At 39.7% G+C, this 23,603-nt stretch overlaps 1 protein-coding gene across 1 annotated transcript in view; it reads left to right on the forward strand.

Annotated features, from left to right (window-relative positions):
* LOC107396813 (kinesin heavy chain) overlaps positions 1-19,381 on the forward strand; it is a 75,766-nt gene extending 56,385 nt beyond the window's left edge. The window contains exons 19-26 of the mRNA XM_054738637.2: positions 12,608-12,717; positions 12,795-12,896; positions 13,140-13,200; positions 13,299-13,370; positions 14,630-14,734; positions 18,051-18,267; positions 18,338-18,504; positions 18,789-19,381. Of these exons, the coding sequence (XP_054594612.2) occupies positions 12,608-12,717; positions 12,795-12,896; positions 13,140-13,200; positions 13,299-13,370; positions 14,630-14,734; positions 18,051-18,267; positions 18,338-18,477 (807 nt within the window). The 3' untranslated portion in view covers positions 18,478-18,504; positions 18,789-19,381. The remainder of the gene's footprint in view (positions 1-12,607; positions 12,718-12,794; positions 12,897-13,139; positions 13,201-13,298; positions 13,371-14,629; positions 14,735-18,050; positions 18,268-18,337; positions 18,505-18,788) is intronic.
* The last annotated feature ends 4,222 nt before the right edge of the window (positions 19,382-23,603 follow it).

Consider the following 23,603-nt stretch of genomic DNA (forward strand, 5'->3'; position numbering starts at 1 on the left):
GAAAATAACTTATATTTCATAAATAATGACGTCTCTGCAGTGTCTATGATAATGTTTTATCTTATATTGGACCTATCTTTGGTCTGGGAGGTGTAACATATCATGATACAAGCCTTTTAAAACATGTTAAAGTGTTACAAGAGGAGATAAATGCATGAATTTAAAGTTCATGTTTGGAGACCAACCTTCACAGTTTGGAGGCTCACGCTGGTGAGGAGACACCATTAGTTCTAGTAACACCTGGGCTCCCACGGCCTGTTCTGACAGGATGGACGTTACGGGACCCTTAAGGATTCCAGTTGGATGATTGGAGGATTATTTAGGAGGATTGGGATGAACAAACTGGTTTCACTGGTGAAGGGTTAAAGGTATTGGCTCGGCATTAAAATTGTAGAAATGCAAAATAACTACACTTTATTATCTATATAAACATGTACTGGGTCCAGTTATTTATTTTGTTAAGGACTTTTGTCATAAATCATTACAGAAAATCCAAATTCTCTCCTCCAGACAGTGAAGAACTGTGTTTCGCGTACGTCACTCCAGCACGTAAAACAAGCTAGCTGCTGATGCTAATATTGTGAATCACTGTTATTTGTTTACTTTCATGCTCCTAATTATTACGTAAAATTGCGTTTACAGCTGCAGCAAAAGGTCTGAGCCATGTGTCCGTGTCCTACACGCATTTTTAAATAACAGGTCTGATCTAAAATAATAACCTACATCTATAAATCCATCTAGAGCCGCACCGCTACTTCTGGACTCCAGACGAGTCCCGTTAGCATGACTGCAGCAAAACTGCTAACCGTGTTAGCTCCGGTAAGGAAAGAACAAGTCCTTTGGGAAAACTACGACACACACACACACGCACGCACGCACGCACTCACACACACACACACACACACACACAAATATAATCTAAAAGATGATCTCTATATTTCAACATTAGAACCTCCATGACATCCTGGATTAGTGCAAACAACGAGTTGAGCTAAGGAGTTACTCCAGCATCAGGAAGATTTATTCTGGTAAATTGTCGGTTAAATATTTTCCAGAGTTATATCAATAAATACACACAGCAGTAAAACTGTAGCTTACTGAACTATATTGGGACACATGATGGAGCTAAGACCAGCTTAGAGCTCCCAGTGGAGCACAGAAATGAAATATTTAAGAAAAGTAAACAAACTGTACCGATTTTGGTTCTGAAGATTAACAGAATCCTCCTCTATGTCCAAATCAGGTCGCAGGTCTTCTGAGTCAAACGGTCTAAAACATGTCTGCACCTCTGGTAGTGATATCCAGCTGGCGGGGTCGAAGTTCTGTTGAACTTCTCCAGTAATCTAACATCCGTTCTCGTCGCCGTATCCCAGAGAAAAAACAAATCTGATGGACTAGTAGAGGCTTCAGAAGCTACATCTGATTGATCACACAATGTTCTCTGCTATAACGCTAATGCAGAAACAGCGGAGCCAGGCTTTGTTTACTACAGCTGTTTCAGCAGAGCTCCATGTGAAACGTCAACTGCTGCCCAGGGCTTAGACCGGAAGTTAGTTTCTGTTTTTCCTGCGCCAGTCACAAACATCAGATTTTCTTACAATTCCAGCCGTCAAAATCCAAAAACCGTTTTCATCTGAGATTTTAATACACATTTACACATGCTGTTCAAACAAATTTTGCCTCTGGCCGATATCTTTAAATGAGTGAGTGAACCCACTACCAAAGATGAACTCTGCTAACTTTAAAAATCAGCTGCTCTAAATAAGCATTCAGGGGAAAGTCATGGGCTTGTGACTATAACCTAATTTATGTTACTAGTTTGCAGTGTAACTGCCTTTGTACTTCAATATGCATATTTGTTCATTTAATTAAAAAAACGGCCACTTTGACATTTATACCCCATTGTCTTTTTTAACTATTCAGAAGAGCCCGTCCTTGCACAGTCAAAAAAGTAACTAAGTAACTTTTACTCTGACTACATTTGAAATAAGCTACTTTTTACTTTTACTTGAGTACATTTTGAGGCAGGTAATTTTACTTGTAATTGAGTAAAATTTCATGAAAGTATTTATACTTGTACTTAAGTACAACATTTTAGTACTCTTTCCACCTCTGTACGGAACATATCGGCGTGCGCGGGCCAGAGTGCTGAAGCTCGGCGCATTGTTATTATGAAACTAGGGCACATGCGGAGGACACGCGCGCGACGGAACATATCGGCGTGCGCAGGCCAGAGTGCTGAAGCTCGGCGCATTGTTATTATGAAGCTAGGGCACATGTGGAGGACACGCGCATGCGCGCGCGCAAAAATATACTTGTTTTCAATTACATTTATTGTGCCCACTTACTTTTTCTTTGGCCCACCCACAAATGAGTTTCTACGCTAATGGTGACATATGACAGACTTCTCTGAGCTCCGCAGCCATTACACTTTTCACCTCGCGCACCACACTTTGGGAATCCCTGCGAATGCAGATGGCTTTTCTGGTTTTCTTTATTTTCAGCTTGTTCTGCTGACTGAAGAGCAAAAGTTCACATTCAGACATAAACTCCATCACCTAATACAAACTCTTAGAAACCTCAGGTCACTTTTGTAACCCTGGCTCTCTGAGGAACACACCATACCTGCCGTCTTTATTTTTAACACATTTAAAAATAGCATGGCAGCTAACCAAAGTGCTGTAGGCTGGGATAGAACAAAAACATTTCCTAATGAGACAAATATCAAAAACAGTTAAAAAACACAGCATGACAAGAGAAAAATAACTATGACTATACAAGAATAAGACATAATACAGTTCTGCTTGAAAGTACAGGTCCTTCTAAAAAATTACCATATTGTGATAAAGTTCATTATTGTCTGTAATGTACTGATAAACATTAGACTTTCATATATATTATCAGTACATTACAGAAAATAATTAACTTTATCACAATATGATAATTTTTTGAGAAGGACCTGTACATGAAACCTCCAGACATGGTCATTGTTTTTGTAAAAAAAAAAAAAAAAAAAAAAATATATATATATATATATATATATATATATATATATATATATATATATATATATATATATATATTTATATATATATATGTACAGTTGTGGTCAGAAGTTTACATACACTTGTAAAAAATATAATATAATGGCTCTACTGAGTGTCCCGTTATTTCTAAAACTCTGATTTTTCTCTGATAGAGTGATTGGAACAGATACTTCTTTGTCACAAAAAACATTCATGAAGTTTGGTTCTTTAATGTCTTTATTATGGGTTAACAGAGAAAAGTGATCACATTTGCTGGGTCACAAATATACATACAGCAGTGCTAATATTTGGTTACATGTCCCTTAGCCATTTTCACTTCAATTAGGTGCTTTTAGTAGCCATCCACAAGCTTCTGGCAAGCTTCTGGTTGAATCTTTGACCACTCCTCTTGACAGAATTGGTGAAGTTCAGTTAAATTTGATGGCTTTCTTACATGGACTTGTTTCTTCAGCACTGTCCACATGTTTTCAATGGGGTTTAAGTCAGGACTTTGGGAAGGCCATTCTAAACCCTTATTCTAGCCTGATTTAGCCATTCCTTTACCACTTTTGATGTGTGTTTGGGGTCATCGTCCTGTTGGAACACCCAACTGCGCCCAAGACCCAACCTTCGTACTGATGATTTGAGGTTATGTTGAAGATTGTGAAGGTAATCCTCCTTCATTATCCCATTTACTCTCTGTAAAGCACCAGTTCCATTGGCAGCAAAACAGCCCCACAGCATAATATTCCCACCACCATGCTTGACTGTAGGCATGGTGTTCTTGGGGTTAAAGGCCTCATCTTTTCTCCTCCAAACATATTGCTGGGCATTGTGGACAAAAGCTCGATTTTTGTTTCGTCTGACCACAGAACTTTCCTCCAGAAGGTCTTCTCTTTGTCCATGTGATCAGCAGCAAACTTCAGTCGAGCCTTAAGCTGCCGCTTTTGGAGCAAGGGCTTCCTTCTTGCACGGCAGCCTCTCAGTCCATGGAGATGCAAAACACGTTTGACTGTGGACAATGACACCTGTGTTCCAGCAGCTTCTAATTCTTGGCAGATCTGCTTTTTGGTGATTCTTGGTTCACTCTTTACCCTCCTGACCAATTTTCTCTCAGCAGCAGGTGATAGCTTGCATTTTCTTCCTGATCTTGGCAGTGATGAAACAGTGCCATGCACCTTATACTTACAAACAATTGTTTGCACTGTTGCTCTTGGGACCTGCAGCTGCTTTGAAATGGCCCCAAGTGACTTTCCTGACTTGTTCAAGTCAATAATTCGCTTTTTCAGATCCATGCTGAGCTCCTTTGACTTTCCCATTGTAGCGTTTGTGGGTGTTTGTATCCAATGAGCCCTATTTACCTGGCCTAAGAGAAGTCACCAGCTGTAGTCACTCATAATCCCTCACAAGAAGTTGAGGCCATGCTATGAAGCTCAGTTCACTGACACGTTTCTAAGTCACCTAAATTGCTAGATCATGTTGCTGTATGTATATTTGTGACCCAGCAAATGTGATCACTTTTCTCTGTTAACCCATAATAAAGACATTAAAGAACCAAACTTCATGAATGTTTTTTGTGACAAAGAAGTATCTGTTCCAATCACTCTATCAGAGAAAGATCAGAGTTTTAGAAATAACGGGACACTCAGTAGAGCCATTATATTATATTTTTTACAAGTGTATGTAAACTTCTGACCACAACTGTATATATGTATGTATATATATATATATGCAATTAACCCAGGACGGCATGCAAACTGATGTTTAATCTCTTCTACAAATTAGAAAATCTAAATATAGTTCTAGTTGAACATGAGAATTTAATTTATTTATTATTATTGCTTTTTTTTTTTTGTTTTTTTTTGAAGGCATTGTAACTGTTTTGTTGTTTACATTTTGATGATGAGGATGTAAACCTGAGGGGGTAGGGCTAAATAAGTATACACTTCTCCCTACTCCTTTTCAAACAATTGCGTGGAATGATTTTTATTAAATGTTGGTGAATGTATATGTTTGAAAAAAAGTGAACTGAACTGAACTGAACTGAATAATAAAAATAACCTTTTACACACATGACGGTGAAGGTTCTCAGTCATCCAGGTCACGATAGTCTAAAGAGTTCAGATGAAGGCAACAGGACTTGTTTGGTTTCTTGAAGATGTTTAACTTCTCATCCGAGGAGCTTTCCGACTGAAATATGGGAGAGTCAAGCTTATCAGCTGTAGCTGTCTGTTGCTGTTTATTGAGCAGAAACTACTCTGAGTACTCCTCCTGTCCATCCCCTGATGAGTCGTTGGCCTATATAGAGCTCCGGGAGTTGACGTCACTTCTTCCGGCATGCAACATTTCAAATCGAAATGCCGCCATATTGGCAGGCAGAAGCCCGCAGCTGGACTATTTGTTATTGTCAGAAAACTCAATCAGACGGGAAATATTGTAGATTCCTGTTGTGCCCCAGGATGCAGAACAGGCGCGGACGACATAAGAGATGAGCCGTCTACAGGATTCCCCAAGATCCTGAGCGCCGCAAACGTTGGATCATTGTAATAAAACGCACTAGTGACCGGGCTAAAATGAAACTGTGAGATCCTGAGAGTAAAGGTTTTCGCTTATGCAGCGACCACTTCATATCAGGTACTTAAACCAACGTTTCCTCAACTGTGTATGGTATTTATTTTAAATGTTTTTATTATGATTCTTAGTGGGCTTCCTAAACTTATTTTGGCGTGGCTTTTTCCGTCTTATAGCAACAAGTAAACATCACGTAAAACGTTGCCTCGTGAGTTCTGCATGCTGCCGTTTCCGTGTTTTATGATCGCAGCAATTAACCGGCTAAGCTGTATTTCATTTTAAGCAATGGTTGATCAATTGTCAGATCACACATAAAAAGCACTTTGGATTGCTATTATCTGTCTCACCGAGACAGATCTCAGACAGATCCTGAGACGCTCCTGCCTGACATATTTATTTTATTCACGGAAAAAAATCAGACTAGTGATTTATCTTGGCATTCAGTTTATACATTCAAACAGCACAGCACTCTATTTAAACTACTTACATGTAAATCTGTTATTTGTCCATCCATCCATCCATTTTCATCCGCTTATCTGGAGTCGGGTTGCGGGGGCAGTAGCGTCGAGAGGCCCATACTTCCCTCTCCCCAGCCACTTGGGCCAGCTCCTCCGGGGTAATCCCAAGGAGTTCCCCGGCCAGGTCTGGTAAGAAGTCCGCTTCGACAGCATCAATTTCACAGTATTGGACACAGTCTCTGATCCAGAGGGTAGATTTATAATGTTAAAAATATCTGTACAGAACCAAAGCTTATGTATTGTCAGCATATACTGTCCAAATATTGATGACCCTTCATTCTTTCATAATCTTTTCTCTGTACTCTCCGAACACTTGGACTTTCCACTTATACTTGGAGGCGATTTTAATTTTTGGATGAACTCTTTAACAGACAGGCTCAGTACAGCTGGGACTCAGCGCAATTGGCAATCCACTAACATAGTTAAACAGTACATGAGTGATTATGGGCTTTGTGATGCATGGCGATCTCTTCATCCTAACCGTAGAGAGTATACTTTATTTTCGCACGTCCATCACTCTCATTCACGTTTGGATTATTTTCTAGTCAGCAGCTGATTGTTAGCTGGCATTTCAGACACTGAGATACACCCCATAGTTGTCAGCGACCATGCTCCGGTTTCTTTAACTCTGGTAAACAAGAAGACAATCCCACCAAGCAAAAACTGGAGGTTTAATACATCACTGCTTGAAGACGAAGGTTTTATAGATTTTTTTAAAAAAGGAGTGGGCTTTATATTTAGAACATAATGACCTGCCTGGAACATCAACATCTGTTCTCTGGAAGGCAGGAAAGGCAGTGATGAGAGGTGAAACAATCTCTTTCTCATCACATAAGAAAAAAAAAACAGAAAACAAACGTATTCAAGAGTTAGAGGAAATCATCAAGTCTTTAGAGGCATCCACAGAAGAAGAGTTAATGAGCAAATTACGTAAAGCTAAATTAGAACTTCATGGAATTATTGACAAAAAGACAACATTTTTAGCACAAAGACTACGAATAGAAAACTTTGAACATAGTAATAAAACAGGTAAATCTTTGGCTAGCCAGTTAAAAATTAATAAATAGAAAACTACCATATCTGCTGTTAAAGATTCAACCGGGAATATAGTTTATGACCCTGAAAGCATAAACAATACTTTCAGAGACTTTTACCAAACTTTGTACTCACCACAGATAAACCCATCAGATAACGAGATCAATGAGTTCCTTGACAGGATAACACTTCCTAAATTATCAGACAGCCAAGTTACAGTCCTGGACTCGCCACTAACATCAGCAGAGCTCCAGGAAGGCCTTAAATCCATGACAAATTGGAAAGCTCCAGGTCCAGACGGGTTTCCAGCAGAGTTCTACAAAGAATTCTGGATGATTCTGGCTCCAACATTTTTCAGAATGGTGAGGGAAATCGAACAGAGTGGCAGATTACAGCCAAACATGAATTCAGCCAATATTAGTCTCTTGTTAAAACCAGGCAAAGACCCTGCATTTCCTACCAGCTATCGCCCAATTTCCCTTATTAATGTTGATCTCAAAATAATTTGTAAAGCCCTGGCTAAAAGATTAGAAAAGGTAACCCCCTTCATAATACACCCTGACCAAACTGTTTTCATCAAGGGTAGACAGTCATCCACAAACTCACGTAGATTACTTAATTTGATAGATTTCTCTTACAGTAGAAACATAGAAACTAGTATAATATCTCTAGATGCAGAAAAGGCTTTTGATAGAGTTAACTGGAAGTCCTTATTTGCAACTTTACATAAATTTGCAACTTTACATAAATTTTTATTTTTTTTTAATCTTTTATTTTCATTTATTGACATTAAAATAAAAATACAATCAGAACTAAATTGCTGCAAGCCAAAATGAAAAAGGGGACAGAAAGAAGAAAAACTTATGTTGTCTGCCCCTTTTAACTAAAATAGCATTAATACAAATGAAATAATCATATGACTTTTAAGGAAATTGAACAATATAGTTCCTGGACTTGTTGGCCGACAAAATCTCAACCCATGAATTTGAGAAAAAAATAGAAAAAGAAAACAATTTACACAGAAAGAAGCATTAAGTTACAGATCTATATACATACATATATACACATACAAGCACATACTAGGTTAATATTTTGTTCCTTTAATCCCCCCCACCCCCCTCCCCTCACACATTTATGTAACGGATCTATATAAGTTAATCGTTTTATTTTTTATCTCTTTTTTGAAAGTCAATATTGTTTTTGCATTCTTGAGTTCAGTATTCAATTTATTCCACAATTTAACTCCATATATGGAGACACAATGTTCCTTTACGAGTATCCGATGTCTAGGTATATTAAATAATTCATGTCCCTTTAAATCATATTTGCTATGTCTTTTTGAAAATCTTTTAATTAATCCTGCAGGTACGTTCCTTTTGTTTGCATTATACATAAATTTTAAAATATTGTAGTCCACCAGATCATAGAATTTTAGTGTTTTTAATTTAATAAATAATGGATTGGACGGATCTCTGTAGTTGCTCCTTGTGATTATTCTTATTGCTTTTTTCTGTAAGATGTAAATGGAATTTGTGTAAGTTTTATATGTTGTTCCCCAGATTTCAATGCAGTAGTTCAGGTATGGTACGATCAGTGAGTTATATAACAAATATAATGAATTATTATCAAGCAACCCTTTTGCTCTATGTAACAGTGCAATCGTTTTAGATATTTTAGTTTTGACACTGTTTATATGTAGTTTCCATGACAGTTTTTCATCAATGATGACTCCCAGATACTTGACTTCTTGAACTCTTTTAATATTAATCTCATCTATATTTAATAAAATTTCATCATTTGAATTTGTATTACTAAATATCATAAAACAGGATTTATCACTGTTTAATGATAGTTTGTTTCCATCAAACCATAGTTTAATTTTTTTCATCTCTGCTTGTATCACTTCTATCATCTGCTCAATATTATCTCCTGAATAGTAAAAAGTTGTATCATCTGCAAATAAGGTGCATTTTAATATATTGGATGCCTCAACAATGTCATTTATATAAATGATAAATAGTTTAGGGCCCAATACCGACCCTTGTGGTACACCACAAGTAATGTTATTTATATGTGATTTTGTGTTGTTTATTTGAACATATTGCTGCCTATCGGTAAGATAACTTGTTATCCATTTTAGGGCCATCCCTTTGATGCCATATTTACAAAGTTTTTTAATAAGAATTGTATGATCCACTGTATCGAATGCTTTTTTTAAATCAATAAAGATACTTATGAGATGATTTTTTTTTGTCAAGGGCTTCCGATATTTCTTCTGTTAATTCCATTAAATTAAATTTGGGTTTGTAAGTGTAAATACTGATGCACTCTTAGAAAGTAGAAATCCAAAACTGTTTTTATCACTTAAGAAATATCTCCAAACTGAGAAGGTTGGTGTCAAAACATGAACTTGAAATGGTTTTCCATGCCTTTATCTCCTCCCGTCTAGATTACTGTAACACACTTTTCACATGTTTTAACAAAAAAGCCCTTGACTGCCTTCAGTTGGTCCAGAACTCTGCAGTGAGGCTCCTAACTGGAGCAAACAAGAGCACACATCACTCCTATTCTGATGTCTCTGCACTGGTTACCCGTTAACTTGGAGTTCATTTTAGAATCCTGATTATAACTTTCAGGGCTCTACATGGTCAAGCTCCTCCCTATATTACTGAACTGTTAAAGCCTTATGCTCCAACCCAAGCCCTCAGGTCCACCCACCAGAACATTCTAGAAGTTCCAAAGACCAGATATAAAAGTCAAGGTGATCGCTCCTTCCAGACTCCTCTTCCTTATCATCATCATCATCATCATCATCATCATCATCATCATGCTTTATTTATATAGCACTTTCCACCACTCTCAAAGGTGGCCCAAGGTGCTAAACAGGAAAAGTTATAAAGATAAAAAGTGGTAGCAAGTCATAAAAACACTAAAAACTAAAATAAGAACATAGACATTACTGAGAACAATAAAATGCAAATGAGATTAAACTTAGATAAAAGAAATTTAAATTAAGTTGTTAAACGAAATCAAAACAAAGATTAAAAAATAGAAACCAAACGAATTCGGAAAAAAACCACCCTATAAAAATCAAGCAGTGGAGTGAAACTTTACAGAATTCCGAAGGGAGCACATCCATTTCAACAAAATCGGAGGCGTCTGTGGCTGCAGGCCATCAAAAGGGTTGATGAAAACTGGGCTGAAAACACGATCCGAAATGCTCGAGTTTGTAGCGCCCATTTTATATCAGGTAAGGTAATTATGTACTAAGGTTACATATAAATTTATTCACTTTATTTCATGCTTCAAATTAACATTTCATTCTAATTCATCTGTATTTTCCCACTGCATATTAGTATAAACTGTATTTCTCTGAAATTAACATGATTGTACTCTGAGCACGTTAAAACAAGAAACCTATGCTATACTCACCCTGCCATGCAGGTACAGTTGGCTGTGAAGACGTAGTTCTCTGGTTTGTTTACTATGACCCAAGCCTCGTACATAGCAGTCTTGTGTCCTTGTCTTTGGCTAGGAAGGACTTCTGCCTTCAGGACGCAAAACTCAGAGTCTATGTCGTGATATTTTACTTTCTGTACGTGGCCACAGACAACATAGTTGTATGCATCTAACGCTTTGTTTGCCCGTAGCTTCTCACGTGTGTACTTACTGGGCCTCTCCACTAAAAACGTATATATATCGGGCCACTGGATATCTGGCCACGCACCTACATCTTCCACCCATTCCGTAATGCCACAGGGATCCGGGAGTCTGTTGCCATTCGTTAAAGTGAGTTTAATAATATAACATTCAAGATTTGCCAGTGATAACCCCGCAGCGTAGCTTGATAAAGCCTGACACAACGCCATTCTCTGTTGCCAAGCTGCGCGCGCATTCTCGCTGACGTCATATTGTTTACAAACAGTAAAAGGGTCTATTTGCAGGCGATGCACAATAGTCTGACCCAACCCAGCATAGAGGGAGATATAATAGTCAAGCCTAGAGATCACAGACGCATGGAGTACACGCTCCAAGTGAGTTCTGGAAAGAATAGGCTTGAGTTTAGTAAGGTCACGTAACTGAAAAAAGCAAGACCGAACCACTGAGTTGACATGACAGTCCAATCTAAGGGCAGAATCAAGTCTCACCCCCAGGGTAGTGACAGCCAGCAGTCAATTTTTTACAAACTGTTTTATTAGTCATCTTCTGTTGAAAGATAACTTTAAGGTACATGAGCGAATGGTATTGGTTGCTGTCACCTGTTGTGATCGGTTAACCCTCCCACTGTCCTAATGGGTGTGACCCCGCAAGGAAAGTTGACCAATGAGCAGGTGTTGATGGTTTATCCCTTGGGTCCACGTGACAGGGGTGAGGAGTGAGCACCCAACTGCTGTGGCTCCCAGTGTTTTCTTTTCTGTGGAAAACGGGTAATAATGGCTCTTTGATGGGAAAAGGTTGCCAACCTCAGCACTAGGGTCAATAATTTCTGCTTGCGGCTTTCATGTGGTCTAACAGGTGTGTTAGCTGAAAAAGACAACAGCTACACTGATGTGTGAAACCTATGATGTCCAACCTATGAGCAAGGTCAGGATAGAGGAAAACACAAGTTAGCATTTGATGATGTGAAAAAATGAATCTGGCTTTGTCTGCAAAAGGTTCAGCTAACTTACCAGAGACTTAAGCCACCACTGAAGTAAGAAGAGACTGAATTTTCCCTTTGGATGCTCCTTTATGCAGTAGCATGTGATGTGACCATTTCGGTCACTGGCCAATCAGGATTGGCGTATTGAGATAACTGTTCCTGAGGAATCTGTGGAGAGGCGTATTCTATAGTGAGGCATCAAAATAAATGTTAGAAAAGGGAACTCCAACTAATCCATCATTCTAGTTTAACCACAGATTGTTTTATTGACATAGTTGTTTATGTTATTTATGTTTCATAGATGCTTTTATCTAAAGTGATTTAAACGTGAGGACATGTAACACTGCAGCGACCCTTGAGGCTAACGATAAACTAATGAGAGGGAATAACTCCAGTCAAAGGTCACTGAGTTCAAATATAGAGATGTGCTGGGTAGGTGGTAGGGTACGAGATGCTCTCTGAAGAGTTGGCCTGGTAGCCCTGTAGAACTACCATCATGGACTGTCAGGAAAATATGGTCATTAGCATGGTGTCCACACTTCTTAGAAGAGCGGAGTGGCCGTGTCGTGACGTCAGACTTCACAAGGTTCAAAACCAGGAATGAGTCTCAAGCATGTTTTGTGTTTTTTTTGTTATGTATTAATAATTGTTTGTTGTTCTACAGACTAAAACACCTATTAAATCTGTAAGATTTAAAGCTTTAGAAGGATTCACCGGGCTGACAGACCTCAGACACCTGCTCTATCTGTCGGGTTTATTCTAAAGAGGATTGCTTTGTTCCTGACGGTAAATTAAGTGTTGTTGGTCTTTTGTAGAGAACATTGGAGGAACAGATGGAGAATCACAGAGAGGTTCATCAGAAACATCTAAGCCGACTCAGAGATGAGATTGAGCAAAAACAAAGAGAGACCGACCACCTCAGAGAGTAAAACATGAGTTTCATCTTGAATTTGATTCAAACACCATTACCAAAACAAGGTTTTTATTCTATATTTCTGTCAGTGTGAATCAGGCGCTGCAGCTGGAGAACCGAAAACTCCTCTCAGACGTTGACAGGCTAAGAGCTGAGGATCAAAACAAAGAGCAGAAACTACGGAAACATCAGTAAGTTTGTCCCTCTTTGCTCCCTGTAGACCTAGCACAAGTCTGCAGCGTTTCTGCAAAAGATCCAGAGAGAAAGTTTTTCTGTTCACCTGGTTTTATTTTGTGTTCAATTAAAAAAAAAACATAAAAACAGATTCCCTAAATCAGCAGTAGATGGAAGTGTTGACATTTACATTATGTAAAAATATATTTTGCAAAAATCTAAGTCAGGTTTGGATTTAAAAATTGTTGCTGTGATTTTAGGTTCCTAAATGAGAGAAGGGAACAAGCCAAAGAGGACCTGAAGGGTCTAGATGAGACCGTGGTACAAGCTTTATTAGTTTATGTTGAAATCATTTTAATATGCAGCTAAAATAGATCAGAGATCAGCAATCTCTGAATAATTCTTCTTTTATTTAACAGGTCAAAGAGCTGCAGATGCTGACCAACCTTCGTAAGCTTTTCATTCAAGACCTCACTTCTCGAGTCCAGAATGTAAGAAAGCCCAGACTTAAAGGAACACGCTAACCTTACGAACCTTCTGATACATAAACTGCTAATGTGTTATGCATACATTGTGTATTATAGTAATAATGATAATTGATAGGTAATTTTAGATTTATCCCATATTACCTTAAAGGACGACACAAACAGAGAGAGAGAGATTATTTGTAATGTCCATGAATCGTCATGCGAGAGCTGGGCGCAGAAACCCCTCCATGGAGCTAACCAGCCCCCCTCTGTTCCTGGGGAAAGCCTTCAGCTCACCAGCTCTGAATCCCCGGCATCTCCACCAAAATGTTAAGTAATTACATGTGGGGTAATATTTAATCTCCATAACCATGGAACCTGAAATAACACACATGACAATAAGGGAGACATTTTACCCTGAGTCCCCAAAATAATGGAGAGTTTACGCAGGGAAAAACCTCCTCCGAGGCTTTTCCCCCGTCACTCCCAAATCTCCTCAGTTTCCCAGGGGCTTTATTCACCAAAAGGATGGGGGAGAAGGCGGGCCTTCTCAGGTTACAGAGGTACAGTTTTCAGTTGGAAACCCACAATCAACATCCTTGCTCAACCTTTCATGAACAGCAACAGTTGGCAAAAACAGAGATTCATTTTGTGTTAATAACATTTAGGCCTCAAAAAGGTACAATTATAAAAATACCCAACAATAATAATGATGGGTTGGATTTATTTACAGAGAATCCATTAATCTGCTGGTGATATTAAACTACATGTTAGCCACAGCTGCCCCGGAGCAGTTTGACTGAGGCCATCGGCACCTCTGACCACCACCAACACATTCAAGTCAGATAAAATGCCTTGCCCAAGGATACAAGAGCAGAATTCCCAGGAATGAGCTGGGATTAAATGAGATCCAAATTGATCCAGTTCACATCAACGTGCTGAATATTACCTTCCTGACTGGGCATGGCTAACCCTCTCTAGGGAATTTTCTGATAATGGATCCAACATTCCAATATGGTGGTCTTTAAGCCATTGCCTCATGGAAGTCTAGTCTAAATCCCAGAGCACAGCAGCAAGGAGTATGCTGGTGAAGGTTCTCAGGCATCCAGGTCATGGGAATCCAAAGTGTTCAAATGGAGGCAACAGGACTTCTTTGGTTTCTTGAAGTGAAACGTCTTCAAGAAACCAAAGAAGTCCAGTTGCCTTCATTTGAACACTTTGGAGCAGCAAGAAGTATTTCGTAGATGTGGAAATACTAAAGGTTTTTTCTCTGTGCTGAACAGAGTTCAGATGGCGACTGTGATGAAGCCGGTGGCAGTCTGGCTCAGAGGCACAGAATCATTTTTCTAGAAAATAACCTGGAGCAGCTCAGCAAAGTCCACAAGCAGGTGAGGTGTGTCACAAAGCCTTGCCCACTTCTGGATTGCCATTAGTGGAAGGAACAAGAAATGTGTTTGTCTCATTAATATCAAATGAGATTTGAGTTCACAAATTGCTTGTGTGGCTCCATCAGCGTTAGTCCATCTAAAAACCCATGCATGTGTGCATTTTAAATTGCATTTTGAAAAATGTTTTACACCAACTTCTTATTTTAATGCTGTCCTGAGCAGATGACTCCAAATTGAATAAGAAGCAAAAAAAAAACTTGATTGGAACATCCATAAAAATAACTACTAAGTTCAGGGGTGGGGGATGGACATGTCATTCAAATTCCGTGGTAAACAGGTTTGTAGGATTTCCTTCTTCCATCTTTGGAATATTGCTAAGATCAGAAACATCCTTTCCAGGAGTGATGCTGAAAAACTAGTTCATGCATTTATTACATCAAGACTGGATTACTGTAATTCATTACTCTCAGGAAGTCCACAGAATGTAGTTCAAAGTTTTCAGCTTGTCCAAAATGCTGCAGTTAGAGTTCTGATGAGAATTAAAAAGAGAGATCTTATCTCTCCTGTCTTAGCTTCCCTACATTGGCTACCTGTTAAATTCAGAATAGATTTTAAGATCCTTCTTCTCACAAATAAAGCTCTTAATAATCAAGCTCCATCATACATCAGTGTGTTGGAAACGTTACTTTAAAAAAGTAATTAGTTATAGTTACTGATTACTTTGTCAAAAAAGTCACTCAGTTACTAACTGAGTTACAAGATTATAAAAGTAACTAATTACCAAGAAAAATAACTACTTCGTTACTTTTTTCATTAAAGAATGCAAGAATTACTACAATAGTGAAATATAAATGACTAATGACTGGAACATAATAAAATGTATGTCCAAATGTATTTTTATAAACCTGAATAATTTAAATAAATAAGCACTTTACAGGAGGAACTGCTAACAGGAACATTACACTTATCTAGACTATTAAAAGGTGACTGTGTGATATTTAACAAGACCCCAATCAGCTAAAATTTAAAATCGCAAATAGAATCACCTGTAAAGGTTCCCGAGCCTTTAAATGGTCGCTCAGTCTAGTTAAATTACAGAAATGAATGTAATTTTGCACAGTATTTTAATTTTTCCAGCTTCACATAATTGTGTGTTTTTAGTAGCATTTCTGTTGCTGCTAATCTAGTAATGGTTAAATAAATAAATAAATAAATAAATAAATAAATAAATAAATAAATAACATCCTTTAACATGACACTAGAAGAGGCACAAATCTGATGGAGGACTTAAATGTACTAACGTGGGTCAGACCCAACCACAGAAGAGCTGAAACTGGATGGTAAACACACACAAGTAGTTCTAATAACACCTGAGCTCCATGACGTCTGAGACTGATGCATCAGTGTTACAGCGGGACTAAAGACATGATCAGAAACAGGTTACAGCTGGATGATCTAGGAAGGTAGAAGATCAGGACATCTGAGCGGTGAACAGGTGAGCGGACCTTCGGGACGTCCCGCTGTCACTCTAAGAAGGGCACGGCTGCAGACCCGCAGATTCGTTGCTGCAGCAACGAATCTGCGGGTCTGCAGCTGTAGATATTCATCACGTCTTCCTCGTTCTTCACGGGCCGTGATGCGCTTGGATGAAAACATCTACCTCTTTAGCTCCTGATCAGCTGATGACAGCTTCAATACACCGCGCTGCTTAACGCACGCATTTTCCTATCAGTAACAGAAACAATCGTTTTGTTAAAAGAAGACGGTAATTACTATAATTAGTTTGCTCGTTACTGAAAGAACGCGTTTTTAGTAACGCGGTTATTTTAAATGGCGTTATTCCCATCACTGCTCTGTTGGGTCTACAGCATGCAGCGACTGAGACAGTGAGAACACTGGGGGTCTCCGCCTACCTGGCCAATCATCATCGTGTTTGTAAGTGTGTTACCGACACCTCTCTCTCCCTGGCTGCTGCTGAAGTGTGGCAGTCAGAAAGCCTCACACTGTTGCTCAACGTTAGACAAGCACATAGTAACGCACAACCTTCTGTCCCCAGTAACGTAACGGCGTTGCAACAGTGGGAAAAGTAATTAATTAGATTATTCCGTTACCTAAAAAAGAACGCCGTTATATTTAAACGGCGTTACTTCCAACACTGTACATCAGTGACCTGATTGTTCCATACGTTCCTAACCGAGCACTTCACTCTCAGACTGCAGGTTTACTGGTGGTTCACAGAATATCTAAAATTAGGATGGGAGGCAGATCTTTTATCTATCAGGCTCCTCTCCTGTGGAACCAGCTCCCAGCTTTAGTCCGTGAGGCAGACACCTTGTCTACTTTTAAGACTAGGCTTAAAACATTTTTATTTGATAGGGCCTATGGTTAAAATCTGATGTTAGCCTAAATCTGGACAAGTGGGGGAGTACAGGGAGGTGGAGTGTACAGTCGGTAAAGACGGCTCTCCCTTGCCCTGCCTCCAACATGCCTCCATCTAAATAGGATAGATTATCCAGAGTTATCTCTGTAGTTATGCTGCTATAGGCTTAGACTGCTGGAGGATACACTGACCACTTTCCACACTCGACTACTTTCTTCTACAATCTGCTCTTTAACTGTATTATTTCCTGCTATTTCAGCTGTTAATTTTATTTTCTCTCTAAGTGTTTTTCTCCCCAGAACTGCTGCTAACCACTTAAACATTCTCCCTCTCCTGATAATAACATTTTACTTTCTTTGACATTGAATGTGCTACGACTAGCACTAAAATGTATAAATATTCACAATGAAAATTGGCCCAAAATATCGGCATTGACTTACCATGATTTTTACGTATTGTCGTCGGTATCAGCAATAGAATACCCATATCGGTCGACCTCTGCTATTGAGTAATTATAAGGACTTTTTTACTCTATAGGCTAGTTGGTACTAATCACTTACATTGTTGTATGCTAAGCTAAAGCTAAAAGAGTGCTGCTGGATCAGGGCAATGACTGGACTAGTTACAAATATTTATTTCCTATTTAACTTTGGGAAATATAGCAACAGACCAAATTTTACTTTAGGGTGAAATATCCCTTTAAAGTGATACATTCCTCGTGATATCTCAAGTACTCACTTTTGTCAAATACAAATCAACCCCAAAAATAATGATTCTGTACTTTCTTCTCGTATTTTTGTAGAATTTCCTAAACAGCTTTATTATTATGATGTTTTCTTCTGTATCATTTTGTTTAGTGGGGCTCCAGATATTAGAAGAGACCACATCTGTTTGATGGACCAGATGAAGCCTAGTAAATGTATCCTGTGTTTCCAGCTGGTTTGTGATAATGCAGACCTTCGTTGTGAGCTGCCCAAGTTGGACCGGCGTCTGAGGGCCACAGCAGAACGAGTGAAAACCTTGGAAAGTGCTCTGAGGAATGCTAAGGAGTCGGCTGTGAGGGACCGCAAACGTTACCAGCAGGAAGTGGATCGAATTAAAGAGGTGGTCCGATACAAGAACATGTCCAGGAGAGGACATTCTGCTCAGATTGGTGAGGCCTGCTTTCAAACCAGAAGCATGGTACTTACCACCTTACTCAGCTGTAACCTGTGTCCGTGCAGCTAAGCCAATCAGACCTGGGCATCAACACCAGCTGATCTCTTCTCCGACCATCAAATCCTCGGTTAGAGGAGGTGGTATACCCAGTCCACGTCATCATGCCCCCAGACTCCAGACAAGTCAAAAGCAACTCCCTCAGTGAAGCTACTACCAGTGGGTCACAAATGAGGTAAAATTCTGTTTGGAGTTATTGCATTAAAATTTAATTGATAAATATTTAAATAAATCAAACCCAGTTTGATATAATTTATTAAACTTTTATTATTTCTTCATGTTTGTTTTGGGTGTTTGAATTCTCTAACCCAAAACAAATTTTTTTTACTTTTACGTGAAATCTGAACTAAAAATTCACAGAAAAAGATTTTAGTGTTGCAGGCTTCACTTGTTTGTGTTTTTTTAGTATTCATGTATAATAATAACATCACAATAATATGCAACCTTCTTTGGCCTCAGGACTTCATCTGTTTCTCATGAGGTTCTGCTCCTGGAAACGTCCTTGTCCTCTCTGCTTTCCCTGAGGGTCTTTCAACAGCATCTCACTGAAAAGCCCCACCTACAAATAGCACAGGATTGAACTTTGACCCATCTCAGACTGATGGGAAGCAGCAGTTACTTATAAAAGGTTGATATCTTTTCTTCTTGTGTTAATGCACACCCTGTGTTCTCCAGAGAACTGCTACCCACATAGATGAGCTTACACTCATGATGATCCATGGCTGATCCTCGCTGTCTCAATGTTTCTGTTTTATAAATAAATACCAGTCAATCTGATGGTTTTTCTGGAATCATGGGGACCCACTACTCGATGCCTTTTTAGAATGAAATATTCAAGCCTTTTGTTTTTTATGACATATTTTATTCATCCTGATGTGTTTGAAGTTGTAAATGTTCCTTTTGTGATTGTAATGGTTGTTTTGTATTTTATTATGGAACGTTTTTGTAGTTGTGACATTTTAACTTTTTATTTTCCTCAGTGGCTTGCTTTGGTTTCTGTGTCCAATTGTCCTTCAGGGAAAAGCTGGAAATTAAATTTGACTTCAACAGCACATGAAGCCAAAAGCTTTCCTTCCGTTTCTCTCTCTCTCTCTCTCTCTCTCTCTCTCTCTCTCTCTCTCTCTCTCTCTCTCTCTCTCTCTCTCTCTCTCTCTCTCTCTCTCTCTCTCTCTCTCTCTCTCTCTCTCTCTCTCTCTGTACGTGTGTGTGTACATCATATCCATGTGTTGTGTTTTATTCTCAGTGGTGTATTTACTGTGATGGACTTCTTGGTAAAGTGTTTAGACATGTTAACTAAACTTCACTAACCCTCTTTTTCCAACAGCATTACTCAAACAGCTCAGTACAACCAGCTCAAAGTGAGTGTACCCGTCATAGTTTGCAAGGGAGATGGGGTGCGAATGTTAGGTCTAACTTCTACTTTACCATTTGTGTGGGTACGGAGACGCAACACCATTATGCATTGGTTCAAGGACTCTCCGACAGGCTTGCAGAGGCTGCCACAATATATGGCAATGAAACAAACCTTGGGCCTCTCCTCCGCTGACACTGACTCGAGACGGTAGCGGAGCACCGCAACCCCCAACCTCCGCTCTCACCACCACCCCGAGACGTTCCATCATGGTTGAAAATTTGTTCCAAAATGAAAGTTGAACCGACGTCTTTTATGGCTGTGGCATCTCATTTGGACATTCAATAACTAAAATTTAGAGTTCTTATTACTGTCTTACTGTCAAATGAAATATATCATTACTGTAATTAAATATAATTAGTGGAATAAAAAAAAACATTTCCGTATGCCATCTGAATAGAAAACTCATATGAACCCAGGTCCTCGGCATGTAAGGCGTGCACCTTACCAGTTGACTTGTACATAAAGTCACCTAGTGGATGTGCACATGTAAAAATTTATCTGAATAGATTTTTAGGGAATTTTCTGTTACATAGGTTTTAACAAATTGAAGACATCTGACCGCGACCAATTTTGGCTGTTGACCCCGTGTTACCGTTTGTGACTGTTGTTTGCTGTTAGAGTCAACTGGCATGGCCATGTTTGTTTTGCTTAGATGGGCACTTGATAATATCGTGAAAGCTAAGTCCCACCCTACAGCGCAGTACTGACACACAACTGGTCCGGTCTATTTTAGATTGGATGATCGCACTGTTTGTCTTTGGAACCGGAAGTTACTCTGCCTGTAATGCATTTTGTTTGAAGAACCACAAAGCTGAAGTTGGTTCCCGTTTCTGGTTCCTGTTATGGAACAGGAAGAGAAACAGGAGAGCAGCAAAGTTTTAAACATGTTTGTTGAAAACTTAAAAGCTTAAAGCAGTTCTGTTTATAGGCATTTTCTGTCTTTATATTTGTTTTTTAGATTACGTTTTAGGCAGAAATCAGCCAGAACAAGCTTGTATAGCGGGTCGTGTGTGTGTGTGTGTGTGTGTGTGTGTGTGTGTGTGTGTGTGTGTGTGTGTGTGTGTGTGTGTGTGTGTGTGTGTGTGTGTGTGTGTGTGTGTGTGTGTACCCATCTATACATCAAAGTGAGGACCAAAACAAGTTTTTTACCTGCAAACTGACGGCATTAGTAGCGAAGTGGGGACATTTTGCTGGTCCTCACTTTGGTACAATGCTACAGAGCTCTACTCGTTAATTTTAGAGGTATGATGTGAATTAAGTTTCAGTTAAGTTTAAGAATACACTGGTTATGGTTAGAGTGAGGAGTACCCCAGGGTTCCATCCTGGCTCCCCATTCTTCTCCCTTCATCTGCTGCCACTGGGCAACATCTTCCTTAAGCACAATGTCAAGTTTCATCTATATGCGGATGATTGTCAAGTCAATATCCGATTAAGACATAATAACACAGGCTCCCTTCAGCCACTATTGGACTGCTTAGAGAAGGTCAAATTATGGATGTCTCAAAACTTTCATGTTTTAAGCAACAGAATGAACGGTGGTTCATTCTGTTGCTTAAAACATACATTAAACTAAAGTTAACATGCAAGTTATGAAAGCTTGTAGACTAAACAAAATTATTTTACCTGGAACGGTTGTGAAGAAGAAGAAAATATCATTTCTATAGCACCTCTCAAGATAAAAATCACGAGGCACTTCACAAAAACAAAAAATGTAAAAATATTTAAAAAAAGCATTTAGAAAATGTTTAAAATATATTTAAAATGAGCAAAAACGGGCAATTGTGATTACAAAAATATTAAGAAAGAGAGAGAGTGAATAGGAAAGAGGAAAATCAGTAGATCCTGAGGAAGGTGGAATAGGTGGGGAGAGCAGAATAAAGAGAGAGGGGTTGAAGAAGGTCATACAAAAGCCAGCTTGAACAAGTGAGTCTTCAGCTGCTTTTTGAAGGAGACCACTGAGTCCACTGATCTCAGGCTCAGGGGGAGAGAGGTTGGGGGCCACAGCAGCAAATGATCTGTCACCTTTGGTCTTTAGCCTGGTGCTGCACAACCAGTAGGCTTTCATAACTGGACCTCAGGGACCTGCTGGGGGTGTAGGGACTAAGAAGATCACCAATGTAAGATGGTGCTTGTCCATGTAAGGCCCTATAGACCAGAACCAGGATCTTGAAATGAACCCTGAAGTTGACTGGCAGCCAGTGAAGCTGGAGGAGAAGCGGGGTGATGTGGGTGTGTTTGGAGGACTTGGTCAGAAGCCGAGCACAGGCGTTCTGAACCACCTGTAGACTGTTCAGGGAGGTTCTGCTCAGACACGTGAAAAGAGAGTTACAGTAGTCTAAGCGTGAGAAGATGAAGGTGTGGATAAATGTCTCAAGTTCAGAGCGGGACAGAATGGGACTCAGCTTAGCAATGTTCCTGAGATGGAAGAAGGAAGAGCCAACAAGAGAACTGACATGAGAATCCAGGGTGAGAGCTGGGTCAAAGGTCATGCCAAGATTCCTGACAGAAGGTTTGGTGTGAAAAGCAAGCTGACCAAGAGAGTCTCTGACTTTGGGAACCAGCTTGTCTGGGGCACAGATGAGGATCTCAGTCTTATCTTCATTCAGCTGTAGAATGCTCCCAGCCATCCAGGTTTTGATAGACTCTAAGCAGGTGTGTAACAGCTGCAGCTTAGACATCTCATGGGGCTTAAAGGAGATGTACAGTTGGATGTCATCTGCATAAAGATGGTAGGAGATTCCTTTGAAGGAGCTCAGGATGTGCTGAAGAGGAAGCAGATAGAGGAGGAAGAGCAGAGGCCCCAGCACAGAACCTTGTGGGACACCATGGGTAAGACAGGTGGTGGAGGACCTAAACTTGAAGACGGCCACAGAAAAGGAGCGCTCAGAGAGATAAGAGGAGAACCACTCCAGAGCAGATCCTGATAGGCCTACCCAGACTCTCAGCCTCTCCAGTAGCAGGTGATAGTCAACAGTGTCAAAGGCTGCAGTCAGGTCCAGCAGGACCAGAACAGTCCCCTGCATCACTGTGAGTCAGAAGGTCATTAGAGACCCTAAGAAGAGCTGTTTCAGTAGAATGAGCTCTACGAAAACATGACTGGAAGCTATCATAGATGTTATGTTCATCAAGAGCAGCTGTGAGTTGTTTAGCCACAACCTTTTCCAAGATCTTGGAGATGAACGGAAGTTTAGAGATGGGTCTGAAGCTGCTATGGAGAGACGGGTCGAGATTCGGTTTTTTAAGAAGCTGGTGGATTACAGCATTTTTAAAGTAAGCAGGGACCTGACCAGAAACCAGAGAAGCATTAATTATAGAGAGCATGCTGGGACCGATGGACTGAAAAGCACTTTTAAACAAAGATGAGGGTAAGATGTCGAGGGGGCATGCAGGGGTCTTCATAGAGTTAACTAGTTTGGTTAACTCAGGCAAAGAAACAGGAGCAAAACTATCTAGGATGATGGGTCGGGTTGGAGTCGGGAGAGGCAGCGATAAGGCTAAAGGAGAGATGCTAGATCTAACCTCATTGACTTTGTCCACAAAGAAAGACAGAAAGTTCTCACAGTCTGTAAAAGAGTGGATGGAGGCTGTAGGAGAGGCAGGAGAGACAATGCTGCTGATGGTGTTAAACAGCACCTTGGGGTTCCCTTTGCTCTGGGACACCAGGTTGGAGAAATAGGAAACCCTTGCATCTCTGACTGCAGAGTTAAAGGATGTCAGAAGATCCTTTAGGTGCAGCAGATGGACGTAGAGATGGGTTTTCTTCCACAAACGCTCAATTTTTCTGCATTGGCGCTTCAGGCTGCGAAGGCTGTCATTAAACCAGGGAGTAGGGTTCACTGATCAACTGATCTGATTCTGAT

Source organism: Nothobranchius furzeri, chromosome 7, assembly GCF_043380555.1.
Source record: "Nothobranchius furzeri strain GRZ-AD chromosome 7, NfurGRZ-RIMD1, whole genome shotgun sequence".
In the NCBI taxonomy this organism is placed as follows: Eukaryota; Metazoa; Chordata; class Actinopteri; order Cyprinodontiformes; family Nothobranchiidae; genus Nothobranchius; species Nothobranchius furzeri.